Here is a 22,424-nt window from a genome sequence, read left to right on the forward strand (position 1 = left end):
CACTATTTAGCCAATGTGTGTGAATGAGTTAGAGAGAGAGACGGCGTGGGTGTTGGAGGTGAGCTGGCTGGGAGAGCTGCTGGACAGCCGTAAGGCTGTACTAAGGCTGGACCATGCTTGTCTCAGTGTCCATGCTTTAAACAACTATCCGAATAAAGCTACAATCTTCCTGCAATAACGATCTCTGAGACTCCTTTCTTCTGCAATCTACATCTACAAGAACTGGTACGTTGTTGAACAGCAGACGTCAGCAGACGTCAAGAAGATCTAGTGTTCTCTTCACTGCTTCACTGACCCATTTAGAGAAATCTAAATGTGTGGTTAAGAAGACAGAAGTAAGCACCAAGAAAAGAATACAACAATTTGGCGTCACGAACAGGATCAGTTAAATCACTGAATTCAATTCACAATTTGGTGAATTGATGTGACACTGATCAGAAGAACTGTGGTGCAACTTCAAGAGAACTGAAGAACTCTGCTGAAGCAAGAAGGGAGATCTCCAATCCAAGTCAAGCCAAGCCAGGGGAGTGAAGTCCACCCCTCCTCCTGATCCTTCTGCTGCTAGAGGTGTCTGCTGCTGCTGGAAGTGTGAAGAACTCTGCTGATCTGCTGCCAGAGACGTCTGTGAGGCAGATCAGAGCCACTTCCAATTCTCCACCAAGAATGTATTTGGTGAGTATGACCACCACACACCATTAGCAGAGAAAGAAAAGAAAAAGCCTAAGACAAAAGCACACCTAGAATTGTCTTATGAATAAGTCAGAAATTCATAAAAGTAAAAGTAAAGGAATAAAAAAATATTCAACAACTAAGCAAAATATGGTACCTAATCACCACTGCTGGTTCAGTGAGTGAGAAGAAAAATAAGAAATTGAGAGATCTCTGTTTGTCACTGTTAGAAGTTTCAAAAATAGTAACTGTTATCCTCTCTGAACTGAGAGATGTCTGTTTGTTACTGCTAGAAGCTTCAAAATAGTAACTGTTATCCTCTCTGAACTGAGAGATGTCTGTTTGTTACTGCTAGAAGCTTCAAAATAGTAACTGTTATCCTCTCTGAACTGAGAGATGTCTGTTTGGTACTGCTAGAAGCTTCAAAATAGTAACTGTTATCCTCTCTGAACTGAGAGATGTCTGTTTGTTACTGCTAGAAGCTTCAAATTAGTATATTTGTTTTATGTGTGTATGTCCAAAAAAGTCCTAGCTAGGTTTTAGGCGTTCTCACCGGATTCGGTCTGTTTATTCAAAAGTGTACTCTAACTCTATTAGTAACATCCTAAAGGGGCCGCATCCTGTCTTTAGTTATACCGGTTAAAAATTACGTTTTTTAATCTGGTGGTTGCTATTAAGGTAATTGGCCGCGTCCATTACCAGAGTTTTGAGGTAAAACCAGTTTGTTTAGTTGAGTTCTGCCTTGGAAATAGGCGGCGTTTCTATTTCCGGAGTTAAACGTGGACGAGCGTTTCTCAAAATTGTCTGTCCAGGGACATTCTAAGCAGTACTGCGGTTTTCTGTTTAGTTATATCAGATAAGAAATCATTTTTCTATCTGGTCGTTCCGATTTTTATGTTTCCTTTTTTCTGTAAGTGTAGGATCCTTAAAAACAAAACAAAAAATGAGTCACACAGGAATATTCTCCTGGTTTTCCATCAAGAAATCTAAATCTGTTGAATCGATGCCTTCTAAGTATGCAAACAGAGATGCATTTGAGGGAGATTTAAATCAGATTATAGATAAACTCTGCTCAAAGAAAAAAGCAAAGTTATGCAAAAAGTTTAACATCAGACCTGAATCAGAATGGACTCAAGACCAGTGCTTTGTAGTGTTGGGGAAATGTGTTCAAAAAGAGGATTTAGAAGGTTGTCTGTTAGTTTTTAGACAATGGCATTCTTTGTTAATGGCAGAGAAACAAGAACGCATCAGACAATTAGAACAAGAATGTTCTGATTATGAAACAGCTTTTAAAACTGCTCAGGAAATTTGCAGAGAAACACAAAAATCTCTAAATCTCCTTCAGAGTAAGTTGGATGTGTTCGAAAAGCAAGAACAACTGCTTTTACCTCATTCTGAGAGAACAAAGGAAGGTGTCTCACAGAATGAAGAAAGGGAGGGGTCTAAAGTCCCCCTAGACAGACAGGAAAATTCTGAGACTGTGCAAACCAACAGTCAACATACTAGTTGTAGTTCTGCTAAAAAGGTGACAAGCAACAAGCAGCCTGTGATCAAATCGGACAAAAGGTTGATTTCTGTGCGCAGGGAGTCAAATCCTAAGTCTGTTAATTACAGAACAAGAACAGCTAAGCTAAGAAAGTCTCAGAAAGCATGTGATGAAGACACTTTTGTACATCTTCCCACAAAGTGTCGTTTTTCCATCAGAGTAAAATCACAAAACCAAAAACCCAACATCGGTGGTAGAGTGGTTTTACGAGAATGGAAGAAATGGAGGAAAAAAAAAAAGTTTAAGATCTAAAAGTCCACTTTTCTGACTAACAGAAAAGTGTGGATTAATATTTTCAGTGAGAGAACTGTATTAGCCGATTGTATATAGGCAAAACAGCATGATAAATGTGCAAATACTCTAAATATAACTTTAACATGCTAACCCTAATGACACACCACTATTGAATCTATTATTAGGACTAAATTGAGTTCCTATAGCCAATTCTGAGCTACAGGGTGGCAGTTATCTGTTTTAACATCTGTGAGTTCTCTTCAGAGAAATTTCACAGGAATGCTTATCAGTTAGTCTGGCCAGCTAACTGATAATCATTAGACACAGATCTGCAATTTAGAGTGTTATATTTTCTAAATCAATGGAGTATTATTCACATTTAGACATTCTGTTTGTTTTATATGCAATTAGATTAAATGTCCAGGATGGGACAAATAAGGTTAACTGTTCTCATAGAAACTGCGTATTTAGTTTAAATGTTTTTATCTACAAAAAAAAAACTGTTCACTACATTGAAAAAAAAAGAAACATTTGGCAAGAATTAGAAAAATATATGTAAATTAGGACATATATGGGATATAAAATAAATGATCTGCCAAGAAGTAAGCAAATGTATTTTAGTAAGATTCTTAAAATAAGTAAATTAACAAAATCCTTAAGGTAAGATTTAAAATAAGCAAAAAACACAGTTTTAAAGCTTAAATCTTGATAAAGGATAAAAATAAATTAATTACTTAAAATAAGATTAATAATCTAAGTAAACCTGATTAGGGTAATAGTTCCTAAAATAAACATTATAGTCTTACTGTTACAATGCTTGGTATGAAAAAAAAATCTTACTTGAAAATAAGATTAATTTGCCTAAATTTAGAAATGTAACTTGTTACAATGAGTTTCTTAAATGTATGAGTGAATGTTTTCCACTAATATATATATATATATTTAGTTTAAATGCTAAAGTATGTATTGGAGGTTTTTATCCTAGAATCTAGTCTCAATGGCTAAGATTATTTTAAATGTTTTATGCTGATCTGTTTGATCAGTAATTTGTATGTCTTTAAGCAAACATCTTTAATGTTTTATACACTAGGTCAGATTTCAGTTGATATATTTACACTCATGGGTCTTAGAACCAAGTCTTACCCAGGGTCCCACGGGTCTTAGGCAAATACAGGTTACAACACCGTTTGTTCACTGATTGCCATCTGAAGGGGGGTTGAAAGACTAAATCTGACTAGTGGTTCACAAGCATTTTTATTGTTTTATGGCTGCAGGGGTTGAGCGCTCTGACCCTTGTCCAGGTGGATGAATAGCCTAGGGGGGGGGGTCAAGGGGGGTGACCCTGACAGGACACAGAAGGACAGTTTAAAACAGAAGCATTCTTCCTTCCAGCAATGGGTCTGTGAATGTTTGATCAGTAAATGTAGAAACATCTACACTGTTAAATTGTGCTACTTAAAATAAGGTCAAGAAACGAGCGATTCTGTGATGAGAGCTGTGAACAGATCCAGAAGTTTTAGGTCTGGGGGCCAGACTCACAGTGAAGAAAACTGCGATTAGCGCCCCTCACACAGAAGCCAGGGCTCATAAAGGTAGGGACAGTGTGGCACATTTAACAGTGTTTAAATAAAAACAACACATTGTGTAAGCACTTTTCTGTGTCTTCCACAAGATACTGCCGCTTTTTCCATTTCTTTTTCAGCTCCTACAACACTTTCAAGTGAGAGGATCAAGAAAGACAAGTGATGGCTGTTGGTGATTCAACTCAACTTGTTGTGATCCGGGTCTCAATAAAGACAGTGATGGCTGAATTAAGGGCAGTGAATTGCTGAACATGATCATCAAAGAAGATCTCACAAGACCATCGTTTTAAAGAAGATCCAAGAACATCAAAGAAGATAATGCTGAAGAACATTTAAGACTGTAAAGAACATTGATGTTTTTGAAAATGTTTAGAGTATTATTAAGTGTGCTTAACAGCATGAATAATGTACTCGATTAAGAAATGTTTCTGTTAACCGGGAGTGTTAACAACAAGTTAATCCTACATGGCGAATGTTAAAAAGAATGAAACATTAGCATAACATGTAGCATTTTTAGAATTAATGAAATTTAACATGAACAGGACATAATGTTCATGCTAACTAATATAACAGAATTTCCTACATTCGAGTTAGGAAGCTGTTTTAAATTATATAATGGATAGCTTTTAAACTTAAAAGCATAAATCTTCATTTTAATAGATAATATGTGTACAATGATACATATTATTATTTTGAAGAGCAATTTAATGAAATATGTGTCTAGACACTAGGTTTTAAAAATATAACAGGACATTTAGTTATCAAACAAATTACATTAAGTAATTTGAGGACCAATTGATTAATTAATGTCACTGTGTATTCCATGTTTTACTTCCAGGAGACAAAAGTTATAACAACCGGTTATAAATCTGGAATTAAACTTTCAAATTAAGGTCTTTAAGTTAAATTTACAAATTTATCTTAGATATGGTTCAGATTCACGTAAAACAAAAGTAAGGTTTAATTGTACTACAATTACAGCTCATATCTATATGAGGAAGCAATAATTCATTATATTTCATGACCATGATTTACTTATAAAAAACCCTTTTTGTAACTCAGTGTTTTGAGAAAAGACTTTGATCTAGTTTAATACTGAGGTTAGTCTTTGTAACTTCTCAAGGGGGGTGTTTTTAAAAGTAGGATTCTGACTATGCCTCTACTCAACAAGCTTTCATTAGTGAAGTGATAAGATCAATTCTTTCATTTTCAAGAAGAGAATTTAGTGAAAAAACGTAATGTATGAAACAATAGTTGAGGGATTCACAGTTGAGGAATTCACTAAAAAGTTAAGTTAATCACATTGGTCTTATTATTATTAAGAGGAATTTATGTCAGAATTACATTCCAATAATCATCAGTTGGTTACACAAATTCTAAAGTAATATCAAATTTACAGTTAAGGGCAATAGTGTCTTTAAGAGTAAAATGCATTTTTCCTTTTTCTATTCTTTTCTTTCTTTTCTTATTATATCTTATTTCTTATTTCTATCTCTTATTATAATTTGTTTTATTATTTTCTTTTCTTTTCTTTCTATTATATATATATATAAATTAGCAGGAAGTTAATTTTAGCAATCACATTAATTACAATTACAATTAATTTAAAAATTAAGGGGGGATTGATGTAATGAATATAATTTTTTAATCATTGTTAATTAGTTCTTGTGTTAGTTTACCAGTGTAAGCATGTCAGTTTACCCTGTAAGCAATCTTTAGACCAGACATAGCGGTGCCAGGTGTCAAGCTGGGTAATAATAACCTATGGTTAGGAGCATGGGGCAAAGGTCAAAACTCCTTAACAGAGCAAGACATCTGTTTTTGGGACTGATGGTTGAAGGTCCTTTGTTTCTGGTACACCTCCCCCATGTCTAAACACTATTTAGCCAATGTGTGTGAATGAGTTAGAGAGAGAGACGGCGTGGGTGTTGGAGGTGAGCTGGCTGGGAGAGCTGCTGGACAGCCGTAAGGCTGTACTAAGGCTGGACCATGCTTGTCTCAGTGTCCATGCTTTAAACAACTATCCGAATAAAGCTACAATCTTCCTGCAATAACGATCTCTGAGACTCCTTTCTTCTGCAATCTACATCTACAAGAACTGGTACGTTGTTGAACAGCAGACGTCAGCAGACGTCAAGAAGATCTAGTGTTCTCTTCACTGCTTCACTGACCCATTTAGAGAAATCTAAATGTGTGGTTAAGAAGACAGAAGTAAGCACCAAGAAAAGAATACAACAATACCTTCAAGGAAGGAAATACTTTGTGGAAATGGAAAATAATGTTTCTGAGACTGTGCCAGTGACCTGTGGTGTACCCCAGGGTTCAATTATTGGGCCACTCTTATTTAATTTATATATGATTCCTCTGGGGGAAATCATGCGTGACTATGGGATGTCTTACCACAGCTATGCAGATGACACTCAGATCTACATGGCCCTCTGCCCAAACAACTATGGTCCCATTGACTCACTGTGTAAATGCCTTGAGCAGATAAATAAATGGATGGGACAGAACTTTCTGCAATTAAATAAAGATAAAACAGAGATTATTTTATTTGGGAATAGTAATGAGAGGAACAGACTAGCTGCCTATCTGGATTCAAAAAGCCTGAAATCTAAAGAACTAGTGCGTAATCTTGGTGTACAAATGGACTCTGATCTCACTTTTAACAGTCATGTCAAAGCAGTCACCAAATCAGCATTTTATCACCTCAAGAACATCAATAAGATCAGAGATTTTCTGTCTAAATCAGACCTGGAGAAACTCATCCACGCCTTTATTTCTAGTAGGATTGATTACTGTAATGGACTCCTAACTGGACTCCCAAAAAAGACCATCAAACAGCTTCAGCTGATTCAGAATTCAGCAGCCAGAGTTTTGACTAGAAGTAAAAGAAGGGATCATCAGGAACTGCTCAGTTAGAGCCGCCTAAAGTAAAAACTAAACACGTAGAGGCAGCGTTTAGCTACTACGCTGCTCTTAAATGGAACCAGTTAACAGAGAGCATTAGAAGAGCTCCAACACTAAACATGTTTAAATCCAGACTGAAAACCTACATGTTTGATCAGGCTTTCAGCTCAGCTTAAAACACTGCAGCTCCACACACTTTTATTCTGTAACGGCACTTTTATATTATGTTTTATTCATGCTTTATTCTTATTAATTCCTTGTTGTTCTTTTACATGATTTTAATTTAATTCTCTTTGTTTTAATCATGTTTTAATCAATCATGCTTTATTCTTATTTTAGTTTTTATTTCCATTTTTACTGTTAATCTTTTACATGTTTTTTTTTTTATTTATTTGATTTCTCTGTGTATTTTCTAATTTGTAAAGCACTTTGAATGACCGTTGTGTATGAAAGGTGCTATATAAATAAACTTGCCTTGCCTTGCCTTGCCTAAATATACGGCCAAAGTTCGCTGGCTGGTCCCCTGCCGATCTCTGCAGCTGTGCTGTAGCATTAGCTTAAAGCTAACTTCATTAATTTTTAGAGAAAAAAATTAAAGCTAATTTTTCTCATTACAACTCTTTAACAATCTCGTAATTCAGAGGATTCAGTGATGTTTAGGAGGTAAATGTACACAGAATAAAACGTAAAGGGGTCTGAACATATTTATTAACTACAGAATGTGACAGAGGGCAGTTTTTAAAAAGCTCATTCATTTTCCTCATAGAGGAAAAATGCTTAGACATGGAAGCCGTACGAGGACTACAGAATGACGCAGGACTTCAGTAGACTGTACTGCAGCTTTGTTGAGGGACAGATGGTGTCATGGACAAGACAAGACAAGATGAGACAAGACAAGAAACTACAAGAAGCAAAAGAACAAAAAACAGAAATGTTAATTACACCACCAAACTCGACCCCAACTTCCACCATAATCTGACCACACAAACCAAACACACAAAAAATCATCAGACTCCTCTTCACCTTTCTTCATTTATTTAGCTTTATTAATATGAACCTATTTTACAATAAAATAAAACAATAATCACCAATAATAACAGTAGTGAATAAAGATAACAGTAATTAAAATAAAGGTTCTGGAAAAAAATACAAAATCATCTATATAATATATTTACATACTTATATTTATACACACATTCTCCCTCCTACACACACACACACACACACATCAAATCTCTGTTACACACAGGGTTATTCTATCTTACACAGACGCACTGAGGAGCCAGAAACAACCCAAAACCCTGCATAGAGGGGCTGAGTGAAGGTGGTGTAGAATGTGTGTAAGTGTGTGAGAGTGTGTGAGGGTGTGTGTGTATCAGAGGAGACTCTGTAGAAGGACAGAGTGCCGGAGGGAAGGTCCACATACACTCCTACTCTCCTACAGCCGGAGGGAGGAGTGGAGAGATCAGTGCTGTTATTATTGTGATGAACAGAGTAACTGTTATCAGAGTAGCTCAGACTCCAGGAGTTTATATTCCCTCCAAACCCACAGTCTGATCCTGATCCTTTCCTGCTGATGGTTTTATAACTCAGAGCTACAGCAGCTCCTCCTCCGCTCCACTCAGCCTCCCAGTAACAGCGTCCAGTAACACCAGTAACTCTCTCTCTACTCAGAACCTGAAACCACTCATCAAATCTCTCTGGATGATCAGGATACGACTGCAGCTCCTCTCTATACTCCACCCTCCTGTTCTCCTCACTCAGAGAGAGATTACGCTGCGCTGTGTTCAGATCCAGAGTGAAATCACAGCCGTCTGAACACAAGAACACACACAGAGTGTATTTAGTGTGTGATATATTTAGTGTGTGTGTGTGCAGTGTTATATTCAGTGTGTGTGTAGTGTTATATTTAGTGTGTGTAGTGATATATTTAGTGTGTGTGTTGTTATATTTAGTGTTATATTTAGTGTGTAGTGTTGTTATATTTAGTGTTATATTTAGTGTGTAGTGTTCTATTTAGTGTGTGTAGTGTTATATTTAGTGTGTGTGTGTAGTGATATATTTAGTGTGTAGTGTTATATTTAGTGTTACATTTAGTGTTATATTTAGTGTGTGTAGTGTTATATTTAGTGTGTGTGTAGTGTTATATTTAGTGTGTGTGTGGTGTTATATTTAGTGTTATATTTAGTGTTGCATTTAGTGTGTGTAGTGTTATATTTAGTGTGTTTAGTGTTATATTTAGTGTTATATTTAGTGTTATATTTACTGTGTGTAGTGATATATTTAGTGTTATATTTAGTGTGTAGTGTTATATTTAGTGATATATTTAGTGATATATTTAGTGTTATATTTAGTGATATATTTAGTGTGTGTAGTGTTATATATAGTGATATATTTAGTGTAGTGTTGTTATATTTAGTGATATATTTAGTGTGTGTGTAGTGTTATATTTAGTGATATATTTAGTGTGTGTAGTGTCATATTTAGTGATATATTTAGTGTGTAGTGTTGTTATATTTAGTGATATATTTAGTGTTATATTTAGTGATATATTTAGTGTGTAGTGTTATATTTAGTGATATATTTAGTGTGTAGTGTTATATTTAGTGTTATATTTAGTGTTATATTTAGTGATATACACTGCTCAAAAAAATAAAGGGAACACTCAAATAACACATCCTAGATCTGAATGAATGAAATATTCTCATTGAATACTTTGTTCTGTACAAAGTTGAATGTGCTGACAACAAAATCACACAAAAATCATCAATGGAAATCAAATTTATTAACCAATGGAGGCCTGGATTTGGAGCCACACACAAAATTAAAGTGAAAAAACACACTACAGGCTGATCCAACTTTAATGTAATGTCCTTAAAACAAGTCAAAATGAGGCTCAGTATTGTGTGTGGCCTACACGTGCCTGTATGACCTCCCTACAACGCCTGGGCATGCTCCTGATGAGGTGGCGGATGGTCTCCTGAGGGATCTCCTCCCAGACCTGGACTAAAGCATCCGCCAACTCCTGGACAGTCTGTGGTGCAACGTGACGTTGGTGGATGGAGCGAGACATGATGTCCCAGATGTGCTCAATCGGATTCAGGTCTGGGGAACGGGCGGGCCAGTCCATAGCTTCAATGCCTTCATCTTGCAGGAACTGCTGACACACTCCAGCCACATGAGGTCTAGCATTGTCCTGCATTAGGAGGAACCCAGGGCCAACCGCACCAGCATATGGTCTCACAAGGGGTCTGAGGATCTCATCTCGGTACCTAATGGCAGTCAGGCTACCTCTGGTGAGCACATGGAGGGCTGTGCGGCCCTCCAAAGAAATGCCACCCCACACCATTACTGACCCACTGCCAAACCGGTCATGCTGAAGGATGTTGCAGGCAGCAGACCACTCTCCACGGCGTCTCCAGACTCTGTCACGTCTGTCATGTGCTCAGTGTTAACCTGCTTTCATCTGTGAAGAGCACAAGGCGCCAGTGGCGAATTTGCCAATCCTGGTGTTCTCTGGCAAATGCCAAGCATCCTGCACGGTGTTGGGCTGTGAGCACAACCCCCATCTGTGGACGTCGGGCCCTCATACCATCCTCATGGAGTCGGTTTCTAACCGTTTGTGCAGACACATGCACATTTGTGGCCTGCTGGAGGTAATTTTGCAGGGCTCTGGCAGTGCTCCTCCTGTTCCTTCTTGCACAAAGGCGGAGGTAGCGGTCCTGCTGCTGGGTTGTTGCCCTCCTACGGCCTCCTCCACGTCTCCTGGTGTACTGGCCTGTCTCCTGGTAGCGCCTCCAGCCTCTGGACACTACGCTGACAGACACAGCAAACCTTCTTGTCACAGCTCGCATTGATGTGCCATCCTGGATGAGCTGCACTACCTGAGCCACTTGTGTGGGTTGTAGAGTCCGTCTCATGCTACCACGAGTGTGAAAGCACCACCAACATTCAAAACTGACCAAAACATCAGCCAGACAGCATAGGTTCTGAGAAGTGGTCTGTGGTCCCCACCTGCAGAACCACTCCTTTATTGAGTGTGTCTTGCTAATTGCCAATAATTTCCACCTGTTTTCTATTCCACTTGCACAACAGCAGGTGAAATTGATTGTCAATCAGTGTTGCTTCCTAAGTGGACAGTTTAATTTCACAGAAGTTTGATTTACTTGGAGTTATATTGTGTTATTTGAGTGTTCCCTTTATTTTTTTGAGCAGTGTATTTAGTGTGTATTAGGGATGCGACGGTTCTCTGTATTTTATTGGTCTGTTTGGTTTGGTCTGTTTGGTTTGATACACCCGGATGGACGGTGGTATTTGGGTGCGCACTAACAGAGTGAACAAACGCTCTCCCGCTGTACATGCCCCGCCCATGGCCAGGGGGAGGGGCTGCTGAGTGCGTGCTGGGGGACTGCGCCGTCACACTGTGAAGATTCACCAGCAGCTCATATAAGAGAAGAGTAATGTTATTTTATTCTCTATTCTCTTTATTGTTTATGTAAAAACTGGGTTTGCAACACTGAATATTAATCAAGCAATCAACCATTATTTACACTGGAGGGGGACCTTCATTTACAATGCAGCTGAGCATTTACAGTTTAAAACAGATAAAAAATATATTCAAAAAAATAGAAATAAAAACTGACATTTACTCTAGACGAATAAAATATATACGTAAAAAAGGAAAAATAGGACATTTTAAAAAGATCATAAAAAAGACACATAAAAAGTAAAGAATTTATCTTATGAATAAAGTAATAGTAATAGTAGTAGTGAAAAAAAATAAAATGATAAAAATAATAAGATATTATAAAATTAATATTAATAAACTAAGAACATGGGAATCATGGGAGAAAAAAATATATATATATATATGATATAGTTATTTATATAAACTATTTTGATAAATAAAATAATACAAATAAATAAAATAAATAAGTAATATAAAATATAAACTCATAAAAAACAACCACAGGCTTTCTGAATAAAAAGCCTGATAGTAATAAAAGTTTCAGTTTCAAAACATGGAAATAGCTCACCAAAACCTCAAGCTATTATTTATATTTGACAATATTTAATTTACTTTTCCGCACTCATCTTATTTTAGTTAACTGAACTGAGTTTTATATTATTTGTAGCGTCGCTCTGAATTCAGCTTTGAAAGAGAGAGAAAGAAAGAGAGAGAGAGAGTCAGAGAGACAGAGAGAGAGAGAAAGAGAGAGAGAAAGAGAGAGAGAGAGAGAGAGAGAGAGAGAGAGAGAGGGGAGAAGTGCATTTTGCCTGATGTCTCTCTTGGTTATATGACAGTGGTGTTTTTATATTGAGTTTTATATCATGGTTTTGCAGTTTAAACTACACTTGATCTGTGGTTATTTATTAAAACAATTTTTCTTTAAGAAAACAGAGGTAATCCCACGCCGTGTGCGCTGCCAAACTTCGCTACCTGTGCCTGCAGCTTTTTAGAGCGCCGGACGAGATTTTAGTTAATGAATTAATATATTTTATATTTTAATAAATTTGCCCTGGTGATAAGAAACGAACACTAACGTATAGCTTTATATTTCTGTGTATTTCAAATGTTTGTGAAATAAAATAAATTCCTGTTCAGTCAAAGTGCTTTCCTCTTTTAATTTTTTGTTTCTAAAACTCCAGCATTTGAGTGAGAATAAGCATCTGTTAAAATTCTCAAACAGCAGAATGCCTATAACCATTGGCGTAGGAACCGGGGGGGATGGGTGGGACATGTCCCACCCAATATTAGAAACAGGTGGATTTGTCCCCCCAAAAATGATATTGTTTCGCTCAGCTCAGCTGTGCTATTAATGAGGAGACAGACTGGACCAATCACGGAGCCGGTTCAGGAATTAAGTTCCGCCTCTCAGGAGAAACAGCCAATCAGCTTGCTGTTTTTGCGGCGCGCGGAGGCGTCAGTATGTTGGTGGGGGGAAGCCCCTCCCTCGCTGTGAGATTTAGCAGCGGGATCGGCTGCAGCTGATTTTAAGATATGGATATATGGTGATTTTTTTTCTAAAAGAAAGGTAATGGTATCTAATCATGTAAACTGTGATGATATGTTTCTGATAGCTGGTTAAAAATACACGTCTCTGAATCAGCACACAGTTTAAACCCACTGTGATTAATAAACCGCAGCTGTGTTAGTGAGTTAACTTAACTTTGGAATTACCTAGATTGGGGGTCAAGGTTAAAGAAAAAAAAACTATATACGTAATGTTCAACTTGCCCTGTACCTGATCAGCTAATCACTGTTTCATTTTCAAACTGTTTATTAATGTAGGATTGCAGTTAGCTAGAAGCTGGATGTAGAGGATACACAGAATTAAGTACAACACTGGGTAATGTTGGTGGTTTAAAGCAGTTTCTTAACCCTGATCATCACTGCCCTAAAACTGTGTTTTCCATCAGATCCAACTGATCAGCTAATAAACAATCATTTATTGAGTTTACCTGTTAAAATCTCTTAGCCCCCTATGGATCCTAAATGAATCATTATGTATATCCAGCAGTTTATTAGACGCATCATACCACCACTTACTTTATTAAAGTGCCTTTAAACAGAGGAAGCTGTAGAATATGCAGAACAGTGTTAATATGCAGTAGAATATGTAAGAACAGGGTTAAGAAACACTGATCTAACCTGACTTCTGTTCATATGTAGTTCACAGTAAGACCACATGTCCTGACGTTTATATTAACTTCTGCCAAAAATCTCTAGGAAACGTAGTTACATTCTCTCAGTAGAAAGAAGTGTTCTCAGTAAAAACAAATTAAAAGCGCAGGAACCAAAGAAAATGTAAATATACAACAGAATTGACAAACAATACATAATAATAATACCCAATACTGTTATATTATTTTAAATATTAGGTGATAACTGATCAGTTTTTGTACTATGTATATAATTCAGACATTGCATGCATATTTTTTTCTAACAACAGTAAATGTAATGTGGAGTAACATGTTTAGGCTGTAAAATCACCTTTTATTGGATGTAACTAATTATAAACAAAATACAGAAAAAAAGATTATTTGTGATAAAAAATAATTCCACAAATGTTGTTCTAGGAAACTATAGGGTGGGCTTTGGTTCATATTCACAAATGTGTCGCCCCCCCAATATCAAGCCCACTCCTACGCCCTTACCTATAACTGCTATATTAAGCTACAGTTATTAAGTCTGTGTACTGAACATAAATTTAAATCCTTATAAATGTCAGATATAAATATAACTAATAATAACTTATAGTTACTGTGCAGATTTTAAGTATATTATATTTTATAGTTGATAGTTTTTTATATATTACTTCTATCGGAGCAAATCAGCTCTGAAGGCAAACGCTGAAGATTTGAGGACTAATTAAACAAAACTTTCTCAGCTGCGTGATCAGGGCCAGTGAACGCTAAACGGAGAAAAGGATATTTGAAGAGGCGCCGTCATCTTATAAATCCGCTGTTCGGGACATTTTGGCTTCAGCGTTGAGTTTGATAATCAAGGTAAAAGACAGTCAGCAGATAAAGCACAGTGTGATTCAGTTACCTGTTTTTGACTAATGGTAAGAATAAGTGCTCCTTTTTTATAATAGATATTGTGATTTGAATTAATCTGTGACTTTATTAATTGGCTCTGAAAGTGTGAGTAGGAGCACCTTGTTGATTTGAAATAGAAAGGGCTAAAAACGTGCTGCATGTTGGAGCTAGATAATATTAATATATATCGAAACCAAACCGATACAGTGGCCCAAGAACCGCGATACGAACCAAACCATGGCCACACTGTACCGTTGCATCCCTAGTGTGTAGTGTTATATTTAGTGTGTGTGTAGTGTTATATTTAGTTTGTGTAGTGTTATATTTAGTGTATGTAGTGTTATATTTAGTTTGTGTGTAGTGTTATATTTAGAGTGTCTGCAGTGTTATATATAGAGTGTGTGCAATGTTATATTTAGTGTGTGTGTAGTGTTATATTTAGTGTGTGTAGTGTTATATTTAGTGTGTGTAGTGTTATATTTAGTGTGTGTAGTGTTATATTTAGTGTGTGTGTAGTGTTATATTTAGAGTTTGTGAGCAGTGTTATATTTAGTGTGCATAGTGTTAATTTAGTGTGTGTAGTGTTATATTTAGTGTTTGTGAGCAGTGTTATATTTAGTGTGTGTAGTGTTAATTTAGTGTGTGTAGTGTTATATTTATTGTGTGTAGTGTTATATTTAGTGTGTGTAGTGTTATATTTATTGTGTGTAGTGTTATATTTAGTGTGTGTAGTGTTATATTTAGTGTGTGTGTAGTGTTAATTTAGTGTGTGTGTAGTGTTAATTTAGTGTGTGTAGTGTTAATTTAGTGTGTGTGTGTAGTGTTATATTTAGTGTGTGTGTAGTGTTATATTTAGTGTGTAGTGTTATATTTAGTGTGTGTGTAGTGTTAATTTAGTGTGTGTGTAGTGTTAATTTAGTGTGTGTAGTGTTAATTTAGTGTGTGTGTGTAGTGTTATATTTAGTGTGTGTAGTGTTATATTTAGTGTGTAGTGTTATATTTAGTGTGTGTAGTGTTAATTTAGTGTGTGTGTGTATAGTGTTAATTTAGTGTGTGTAGTGTTATATTTAGTGTTTGTGAGCAGTGTTATATTTAGTGTGTGTAGTGTTAATTTAGTGTGTGTAGTGTTAATTTAGTGTGTGTAGTGTTATATTTATTGTGTGTAGTGTTAATTTAGTGTGTGTAGTGTTATATTTATTGTGTGTAGTGTTATATTTAGTGTGTGTAGTGTTATATTTAGTGTGTGTAGTGTTAATTTAGTGTGTGTAGTGTTATATTTATTGTGTGTAGTGTTATATTTAGTGTGTGTAGTGTTATATTTAGTGTTTGTGAGCAGTGTTATATTTAGTGTGTGTGTGTAGTGTTATATTTAGTGTGTGTGTAGTGTTAATTTAGTGTGTGTGTAGTGTTAATTTAGTGTGTGTAGTGTTAATTTAGTGTGTGTGTGTAGTGTTATATTTAGTGTGTGTAGTGTTATATTTAGTGTGTAGTGTTGTTATATTTAGTGTGTAGTGTTATATTTAGTGTGTGTAGTGTTAATTTAGTGTGTGTGTGTAGTGTGATATTTAGTGTGTGTAGTGTTATATTTAGTGTGTAGTGTTATATTTAGTGTGTGTAGTGTTATATTTAGTGTGTGTAGTGTTAATTTAGTGTTGGTGTGTAGTGTTATATTTAGTGTGTGTGTACTGTTTGTGTATGTAGTGTATGTGTGTGTATGTAGTGTGTTTGTGTGTGCTTGTATTGTGTGTATGTAGTGTATGTGTATTTGGGTGTATAATGTGTGTATTTGTGTGTATTGAGTGTAGTGTGTCTGTCGTGGTATATTTAGTGTCTGTGTGTAGTGGTATGTTTAGTGTGTGTAGTGTGTGTATGTAGTTTACGTGTGTGTAGTGTTTGTATTGGGTGTATATAGTGTGTGTGTATTTGGGTGTGTATTGTGTGTATGTAGTATGTGTGTGTAGTGTTTGTGTGTATTGTTTATATGTAGTGTGTGTGTTTGTGTGTATTGTTTGTTTGTAGTGTGTGTGTGTGTGTGTTTGTGTGTATTGTTTGTATATAGAGTGTATATGTCTGTATGTGTGAGTGTTCGTACTTTGTGTGTGTGTAGTGTTATATTTTGTGTGTGTATTGTTTGTATATAGTGTATGTGTGTGTGTGTAATGTCTGTATGTAGTGTGTGTGTATGCGAGTGTGTGTGTAACTTACATTTTTTTAATCCAGGTTTGATTCTGATCTTCCCTCCATGTTCCACTCTAAACACACACACACACACACACACACACACACACGCACACACACACACACACACAGATCAGCACAGTGTGAGATTTTTAGAAACTGATTTATAAAGAAATACTTTGTGTGAAAACGAGCGAACATTTGAGAGAGCGGAAATTAGTGATCTTATGTGGTAAAGTACGGAACTGCAATGCACACTGCATAAAATCAGATTAAAAACGGAAGATTAAGGAAGATTAACTCTTACTTCTCTAAATATATTTTTGTCTGCATGTATAAAGTTTTAATATTTGCTGTATCTTATTCTGCTTTATATGCACAATATGTAGTATTCTTTTTATTAGAGCTTTTATTCACAAATGGGGAAAACAAGGCACAGTGGTTAAAGTTCCCAGGAGTGACTGAGCTAAAAATTACTCCAAAAAGGCATGAACAACTCATCCAGGAAGAACCCAGAACAACATTTAAAGAACTGCAGGATCCAGTGTTGGAAATAACGGCGTTAAAACTACTTTTTTCAGTAATGAGTAATCTAACTAATTACTCTGACTGTAACTATAACGCCATTACCATTTCCGACACCCCGTTACTGCATGTTACTTTAGCCGCTCTATGAACTTTTTTTTTTTTTTTTTTACTTCGCTTTGCCCTGGTTAACCTCTCCTCTTTCCGGTAAACTTGAGCTTCTGGCCGCTGTGCCTGTGGGTTGGCGTGGTGAAGTGGGGCCATCATTTTCGTGTTTAATTTATTTATAAGCGCTGTTGTACAGCGGGCGGTGTTGTGCCGTGGCGTTAGTTCTTGTGTAAAGCGCTCGCGTCTAAAATACGACAGAAAACACAGAGAAACTGCAGAACTATGTATGGGACTACAATATGAGCGCCAGGCAGATGAAAGAGAAACAGGAGATACAGTGTGTGAGAACCTGTGAGTAGCTCATACCAGAAATCTCTCTCTCTGTCTCTCTCTCTCCCTTTCTTTCTCTTTCTCTCTCATCCCCAGACGCGTTTTTCCGTTTTTTTCAGTATGACAAGTTTTAGTAATTTTCTTTGGTTGTGTGGAGAATTTCGTTTTATTTTTTTGAAATTCGTTAGATTATATTTTTGTCAACATTTTGGGTTTATTTTCGTTTGTTATTTTTCTAATAGTAAATGCATAATTGATTTCCTTTTTTTTGACGGGCGAATAATAAAAAGTAACGCCATAGTTACTTTTACTGGTAACTAATTACTTTTATAGTGGAGTAACTCCGTTAGTAACTCAGTTACTTTTTTGGAGAAGTAACGAGTAACTATAACTAATTACTTTTTCAAAGTAACGTGCCCAACACTGGCAGGATCTCACTCGCCTCAGTTAAGATCAGTGTTAATGATTTAATAATAAGAAAGAAACTCCTAAGACAAAATGGTTTCTTGTGGGCTTGCAGAAAAGAGTTAAACTTTACTAAAGTATGTTTTTTGCATTTATATTAATACCTGAGTGTACTCCTGTCACAACAACTGTTTTTATTGGACCATACATTTTTCAAGGAATTATTGTGCAAAAATTATTTTATCATGATTTAAAAATAATTTTATACCACTGGTCATTAGAAAACTTCAAAAATGTTAAATGTAACAAAGGCAACATTTTTAAATGAAGCCAAAAAAACAAGTCAATCACATTAATGGGATCTCTTTAGAAATTAAGGGCTCTCTTTTAGTGATCCGTAGGTGAGCTGTCAGCCGTGCACCATGCAGCTTGATTTAGGGTGTGTCACTGTGTCTTTACGATAGGAAAAGTTGCTCCAAAGAGGCTCAAAATGTGCAAAAAGCATGTATCGTGAAATAAACCAATCACCATGTCATTTGCCATTCCCTTTAAGAGCCAGCTGCGATCTGACTTTGGGGTATTGCTATTTAAATGGCGCAGCTAACTGGAATTGACCAATGTTTTTCATCGGCGTAGATATATTCAAAATCACCATTGCTGTTTAAACAAGACAGGTGAAGAGCATGAAAATACACTGTTGGTGGGAGTAAGATAGCAATAAACATCAAGAGCACCTTGCACAGGGTGTAGGTTAGTGTTCAGAAAGGATTCTGGTTTTGCAGTCACTGATTATTTTTACCATAAAGACATGGCCTGGTTTCTGGGGTGCTTGACTCTCAGTGTGTATAAAGTTAGTGGAAATCGGTTTTAATCTTGTAACTTTTCTCCTGACTCGATGCTCAGGGCAGCTCTCCATCACTGAAGTTTTCCACCTGTTCTGGAGTAAAAACTAAACCTTGGTTCTTCTTAACAACAGAAAGATGAGCCAAAACAGAATTTCAGTGAAGTACTTGGCATTCAGTGCAGATAGCTTGAACATAAACAATTAACAGTGGCTGTGTAAACAAAAATAAAACAGAATGACAGAATGAAGGTTATATGCTGCTCCACCATGTTTACCTGGTGACTACAACTAGACTTACTACAGGTCCCACAATGCAATGTGTCACAGCATTAACCCCTAACTTTCTCAACACTTTGCTTTCCTGTGAGGCACAGCGCACACACAGAAAAGAGCACAACAGACAATATCAAGAGTGACAAATATGTACAACATGTACAACAATATTTATCTTACAATAAGTTGATAACATAATTATTAGTTCAGACCTACCTGAGTTTCTCCAGTTTGCAGTGTGGATCCTCCAGTCTGGCAGAAAGCAGCTTCACTCCTGACTCTCCTGGGTGGTTGTAGGTCAGATCCAGCTCTTTCAGGTGGGGGGGGTTTGAAATTAGAGCTGAAGCCAGAGAACAACAGCCTTTATCTGTGATCATACAACCAGATAATCTGCAGACAGAGCAAGAGAATTTGTGAGTGAGTGACAGAAAACAAGAAAGAAAGAAAGAAAGACAAGATAGCAGACTGAGGAAGATAATGCACTTTGATATTAGTCTCTTTTTTAAAAAAATCCATAGAAAACTTAAGTTTCTTAACACAGTTGACACAGATTAACAAATTCATGAAACCCAAACTTCAACAGTAAGCATCTCTGTGAATACGGCATTAGCATTGATGTGGACCAAAGAATTGAGTTCATATTAACTTTTTCTGAAATTGTTTTTGCTCGTGCATCACAATTTTGTAATCAATGTGTGATATATCTCAAATGTTCATTCAAGTTGGACATTCTTAAGACAACTGCAGAAGACTCGTATTTGTTTGTTTGGTATACTCTGACTTTCGTTAAACACTTTTTCTTGTGTGATTTCTAATATTTACACATTTATACATGTAGAATTTCTAGTGGTGTCAATTGATTAAAAAATGCAATCCAATTAAACCTGCCAAAATTCTGTGATTAATTGCGCTTGTTTTTCGTAAGACGCAAGTTTTTATATTGGGTATTTTATGTAGTGAATTTCGTGCAAAAAGTTTTACACAAAAAAATTAAATCCGCAATCAAAATGTTAGGCTAAGGTCGAGCATTATAAATATAAAGAGCTCATCATGAGCAAAGGAAGGGAACTTAGAGGAACAGACCTGGGAATTAACGACCCGTTCCACAGTGAAATCCTTGACAGACGCAGAAAACTGTTCGCCGTGAGGAAAGAACTCATAAAAGAAGTGAAAAAAGCAGTCGTCTCCGTCAACAAACTTTATGTTGATGGACAGCTATATCGTGACAAAAACATAACTCCCTGGCTGTTCTAAATTTCTTTAACTGTAACTAAATAGCGCTCTCTCTCTCTCTCTCTCTCTCCCCCGAGCGCTTTCGTTTGCGCACTCTCTCTCTCTCTCAGGTGCGTTGTGCTCTCGTTGCACGATCTCAAAAATATTGGTCAATACTCAAATAACCTCATAAAATTGATCCTCAATGTATATATATTTCCCCTAAACTTTCCTTTTTCTCTCGTTCTTTCTCTGTCTTCCACTCCCACTTACTCGGGTCATTCTCACAAAATCCTGATTCACAGGACATCCAGTATGAAAATTTTCAAAATGCATTTAACAACAAATTTCCTTTTGAGAATTTAAGATTAAGGTCTAAACTTACTATGAATATTATTTTTAGAACTTTTGTTCCATTTTTTTGCATATTTTATTAGCATTTTATAGATGAAGTCCACAAAAATGTATCATTACCGCAATGTGATATGACATCTAATATATGATAAAAATGCATTTTTTTTATCAAAGTTAAGCAGTTCAGTTCATTCACAGTTAAGCAAGGGTTTAAGAAGACTTATTAGCTTACACTTACACACAATGCTACATTATGAAAAGAATGTTTATTTTCAAGAACATTTCATATTATTTAAGACAATTTACAATGCAAACATTTGCATATCAAAAGAATCTTTCATGTAGACTACAGCACCTTCATTAATAAAACAGCTCATTTAACTATTGGAAACCATTCAACAAATGTCAAACAAAGACCTCTCAGAAACTCTGAAATCGTGTCTATCTTTATGTACCATCCAGCATTGTATGCCTACTAAGAAGAAACTTTTAATTTTTAGTCATTTACGTAGTTTTTTTTGTGTTTTGCCCATATGTCCGGCATATGTCAGTTCTGTAATATCTGGCTGACTTTTTTCCTTCATTGCTTTTTCTTTTTATCATGGTACTTTTTGGTTTTTACTTTTTCAGATCACATGTTGTCTATTTTCCCACTGGAAATGGCAAATTTGAAATTATGATATCCATTCCAGTTTTTGTTTAATTCCTTAGAATGCACAGTACACAAATAATATCATGTGAAAGTAACTCCAACTGGAACAACTGTCTGTGTCGTTGAGTATGTGTGTGTGTTTCTCTAAATGTTGTAATTCTTGCTGTAAATGTTCTCCCTAAACTTTGACAGCCTTGCTTTTGCTGCTGCCTTTCTTTTCTCATTAGCTACCTGCCTGTAAACAAATACACATCGCACATTACAATAAAATATATCAAAGATGGAAAAAAGCTCTCTGGTTATGTGGTCTAACATCTAATTCTGTGTACGGAATTAGATTTAGTTTCAGGCCAGATAAGACGGAACATTAGTGACCTCTACTGGTGGTTTGCAATAGCTAAGTTAGAATGGTCTACTGGAGAAAATGTTCAGGGTAACGCTCATGTTCTGACAATCAGGAAGTAAAAAGGCATCTGTATTATGCTTCCTAATCAAATTCTCATTACCGAAACAGTGCATCTCATTATCGCAACAGGTATTGAAATGTAGCGGTAAGTGAGAATTCGGTTGCGGAGGATGAGTGACTTTAAACTTTTATGCTGTAAAGGCACCAAGAGGGCTGTATAAATTTTCACATACAGTGTCCATTTAGACCTTAATATACTATATTATAATCAAAAACACAGACTGTAACTTCAAACTGTAGGCTCAAAACTTATATTGATATATCGGTAATGACAATGAAAAAGTCGTGCAGACAAGTTGATGAGCAATCTTTTAACTTTTATCCAGAAACATATGAGAAGAACTGCTTACATGGTAGCCATCTTGAGTGTCATGGCCAATGTCTTCCCTAATGTTAAAAACGCCTTGAAAATTTAAGTTCCTTGTGGATTTAAACAATGATTGAAAATTGTTGCGGAGGATGAGAAAATTAGTGTTGGACACATTCCTTTTCTTTATTAATTTTATTGCTTTTACTTTTCAATGTAAAATCTTTTATTTTTATTTACTAAAAGTGTTTATAGTATGAAATGCATTTAAGTTTTTTTGTTTTAA

General features: G+C 36.0%; 4 protein-coding genes across 7 annotated transcripts in view; 1 reads left to right on the forward strand and 3 right to left on the reverse strand.

Annotated features, from left to right (window-relative positions):
• LOC111189489 (NACHT, LRR and PYD domains-containing protein 12-like) overlaps positions 1-22,424 on the forward strand; it is a 382,248-nt gene that overhangs the window by 306,765 nt on the left and 53,059 nt on the right. The window lies entirely within an intron of this gene.
• Positions 1-22,424, reverse strand: part of LOC125801287 (zinc finger protein 239-like) — a 262,488-nt gene that overhangs the window by 128,712 nt on the left and 111,352 nt on the right. The window lies entirely within an intron of this gene.
• LOC111197128 (zinc finger protein 665-like) overlaps positions 1-22,424 on the reverse strand; it is a 172,004-nt gene that overhangs the window by 128,712 nt on the left and 20,868 nt on the right. For 3 of the 4 annotated variants that reach the window (XM_049477171.1, XM_049477173.1, XM_049477172.1), the window contains 3 exons: positions 19,364-19,537; positions 16,690-16,736; positions 7,961-8,756 (listed from right to left, as the gene is read on the reverse strand). The exons of the other annotated variant lie outside the window; for it this stretch is intronic. In XM_049477171.1, the coding sequence (XP_049333128.1) occupies positions 8,194-8,756; positions 16,690-16,736; positions 19,364-19,537 (784 nt within the window). In that variant the 3' untranslated portion in view covers positions 7,961-8,193. Of the gene's footprint in view, positions 1-7,960; positions 8,757-16,689; positions 16,737-19,363; positions 19,538-22,424 lie in introns of those variants that run through there. 4 annotated transcript variants of the gene reach the window in all.
• LOC125801267 (zinc finger protein 271-like) overlaps positions 1-22,424 on the reverse strand; it is a 251,973-nt gene that overhangs the window by 109,362 nt on the left and 120,187 nt on the right. The window lies entirely within an intron of this gene.

Source organism: Astyanax mexicanus, chromosome 4 (assembly GCF_023375975.1).
Source record: "Astyanax mexicanus isolate ESR-SI-001 chromosome 4, AstMex3_surface, whole genome shotgun sequence".
Taxonomy (NCBI): domain Eukaryota; kingdom Metazoa; phylum Chordata; class Actinopteri; order Characiformes; family Acestrorhamphidae; genus Astyanax; species Astyanax mexicanus.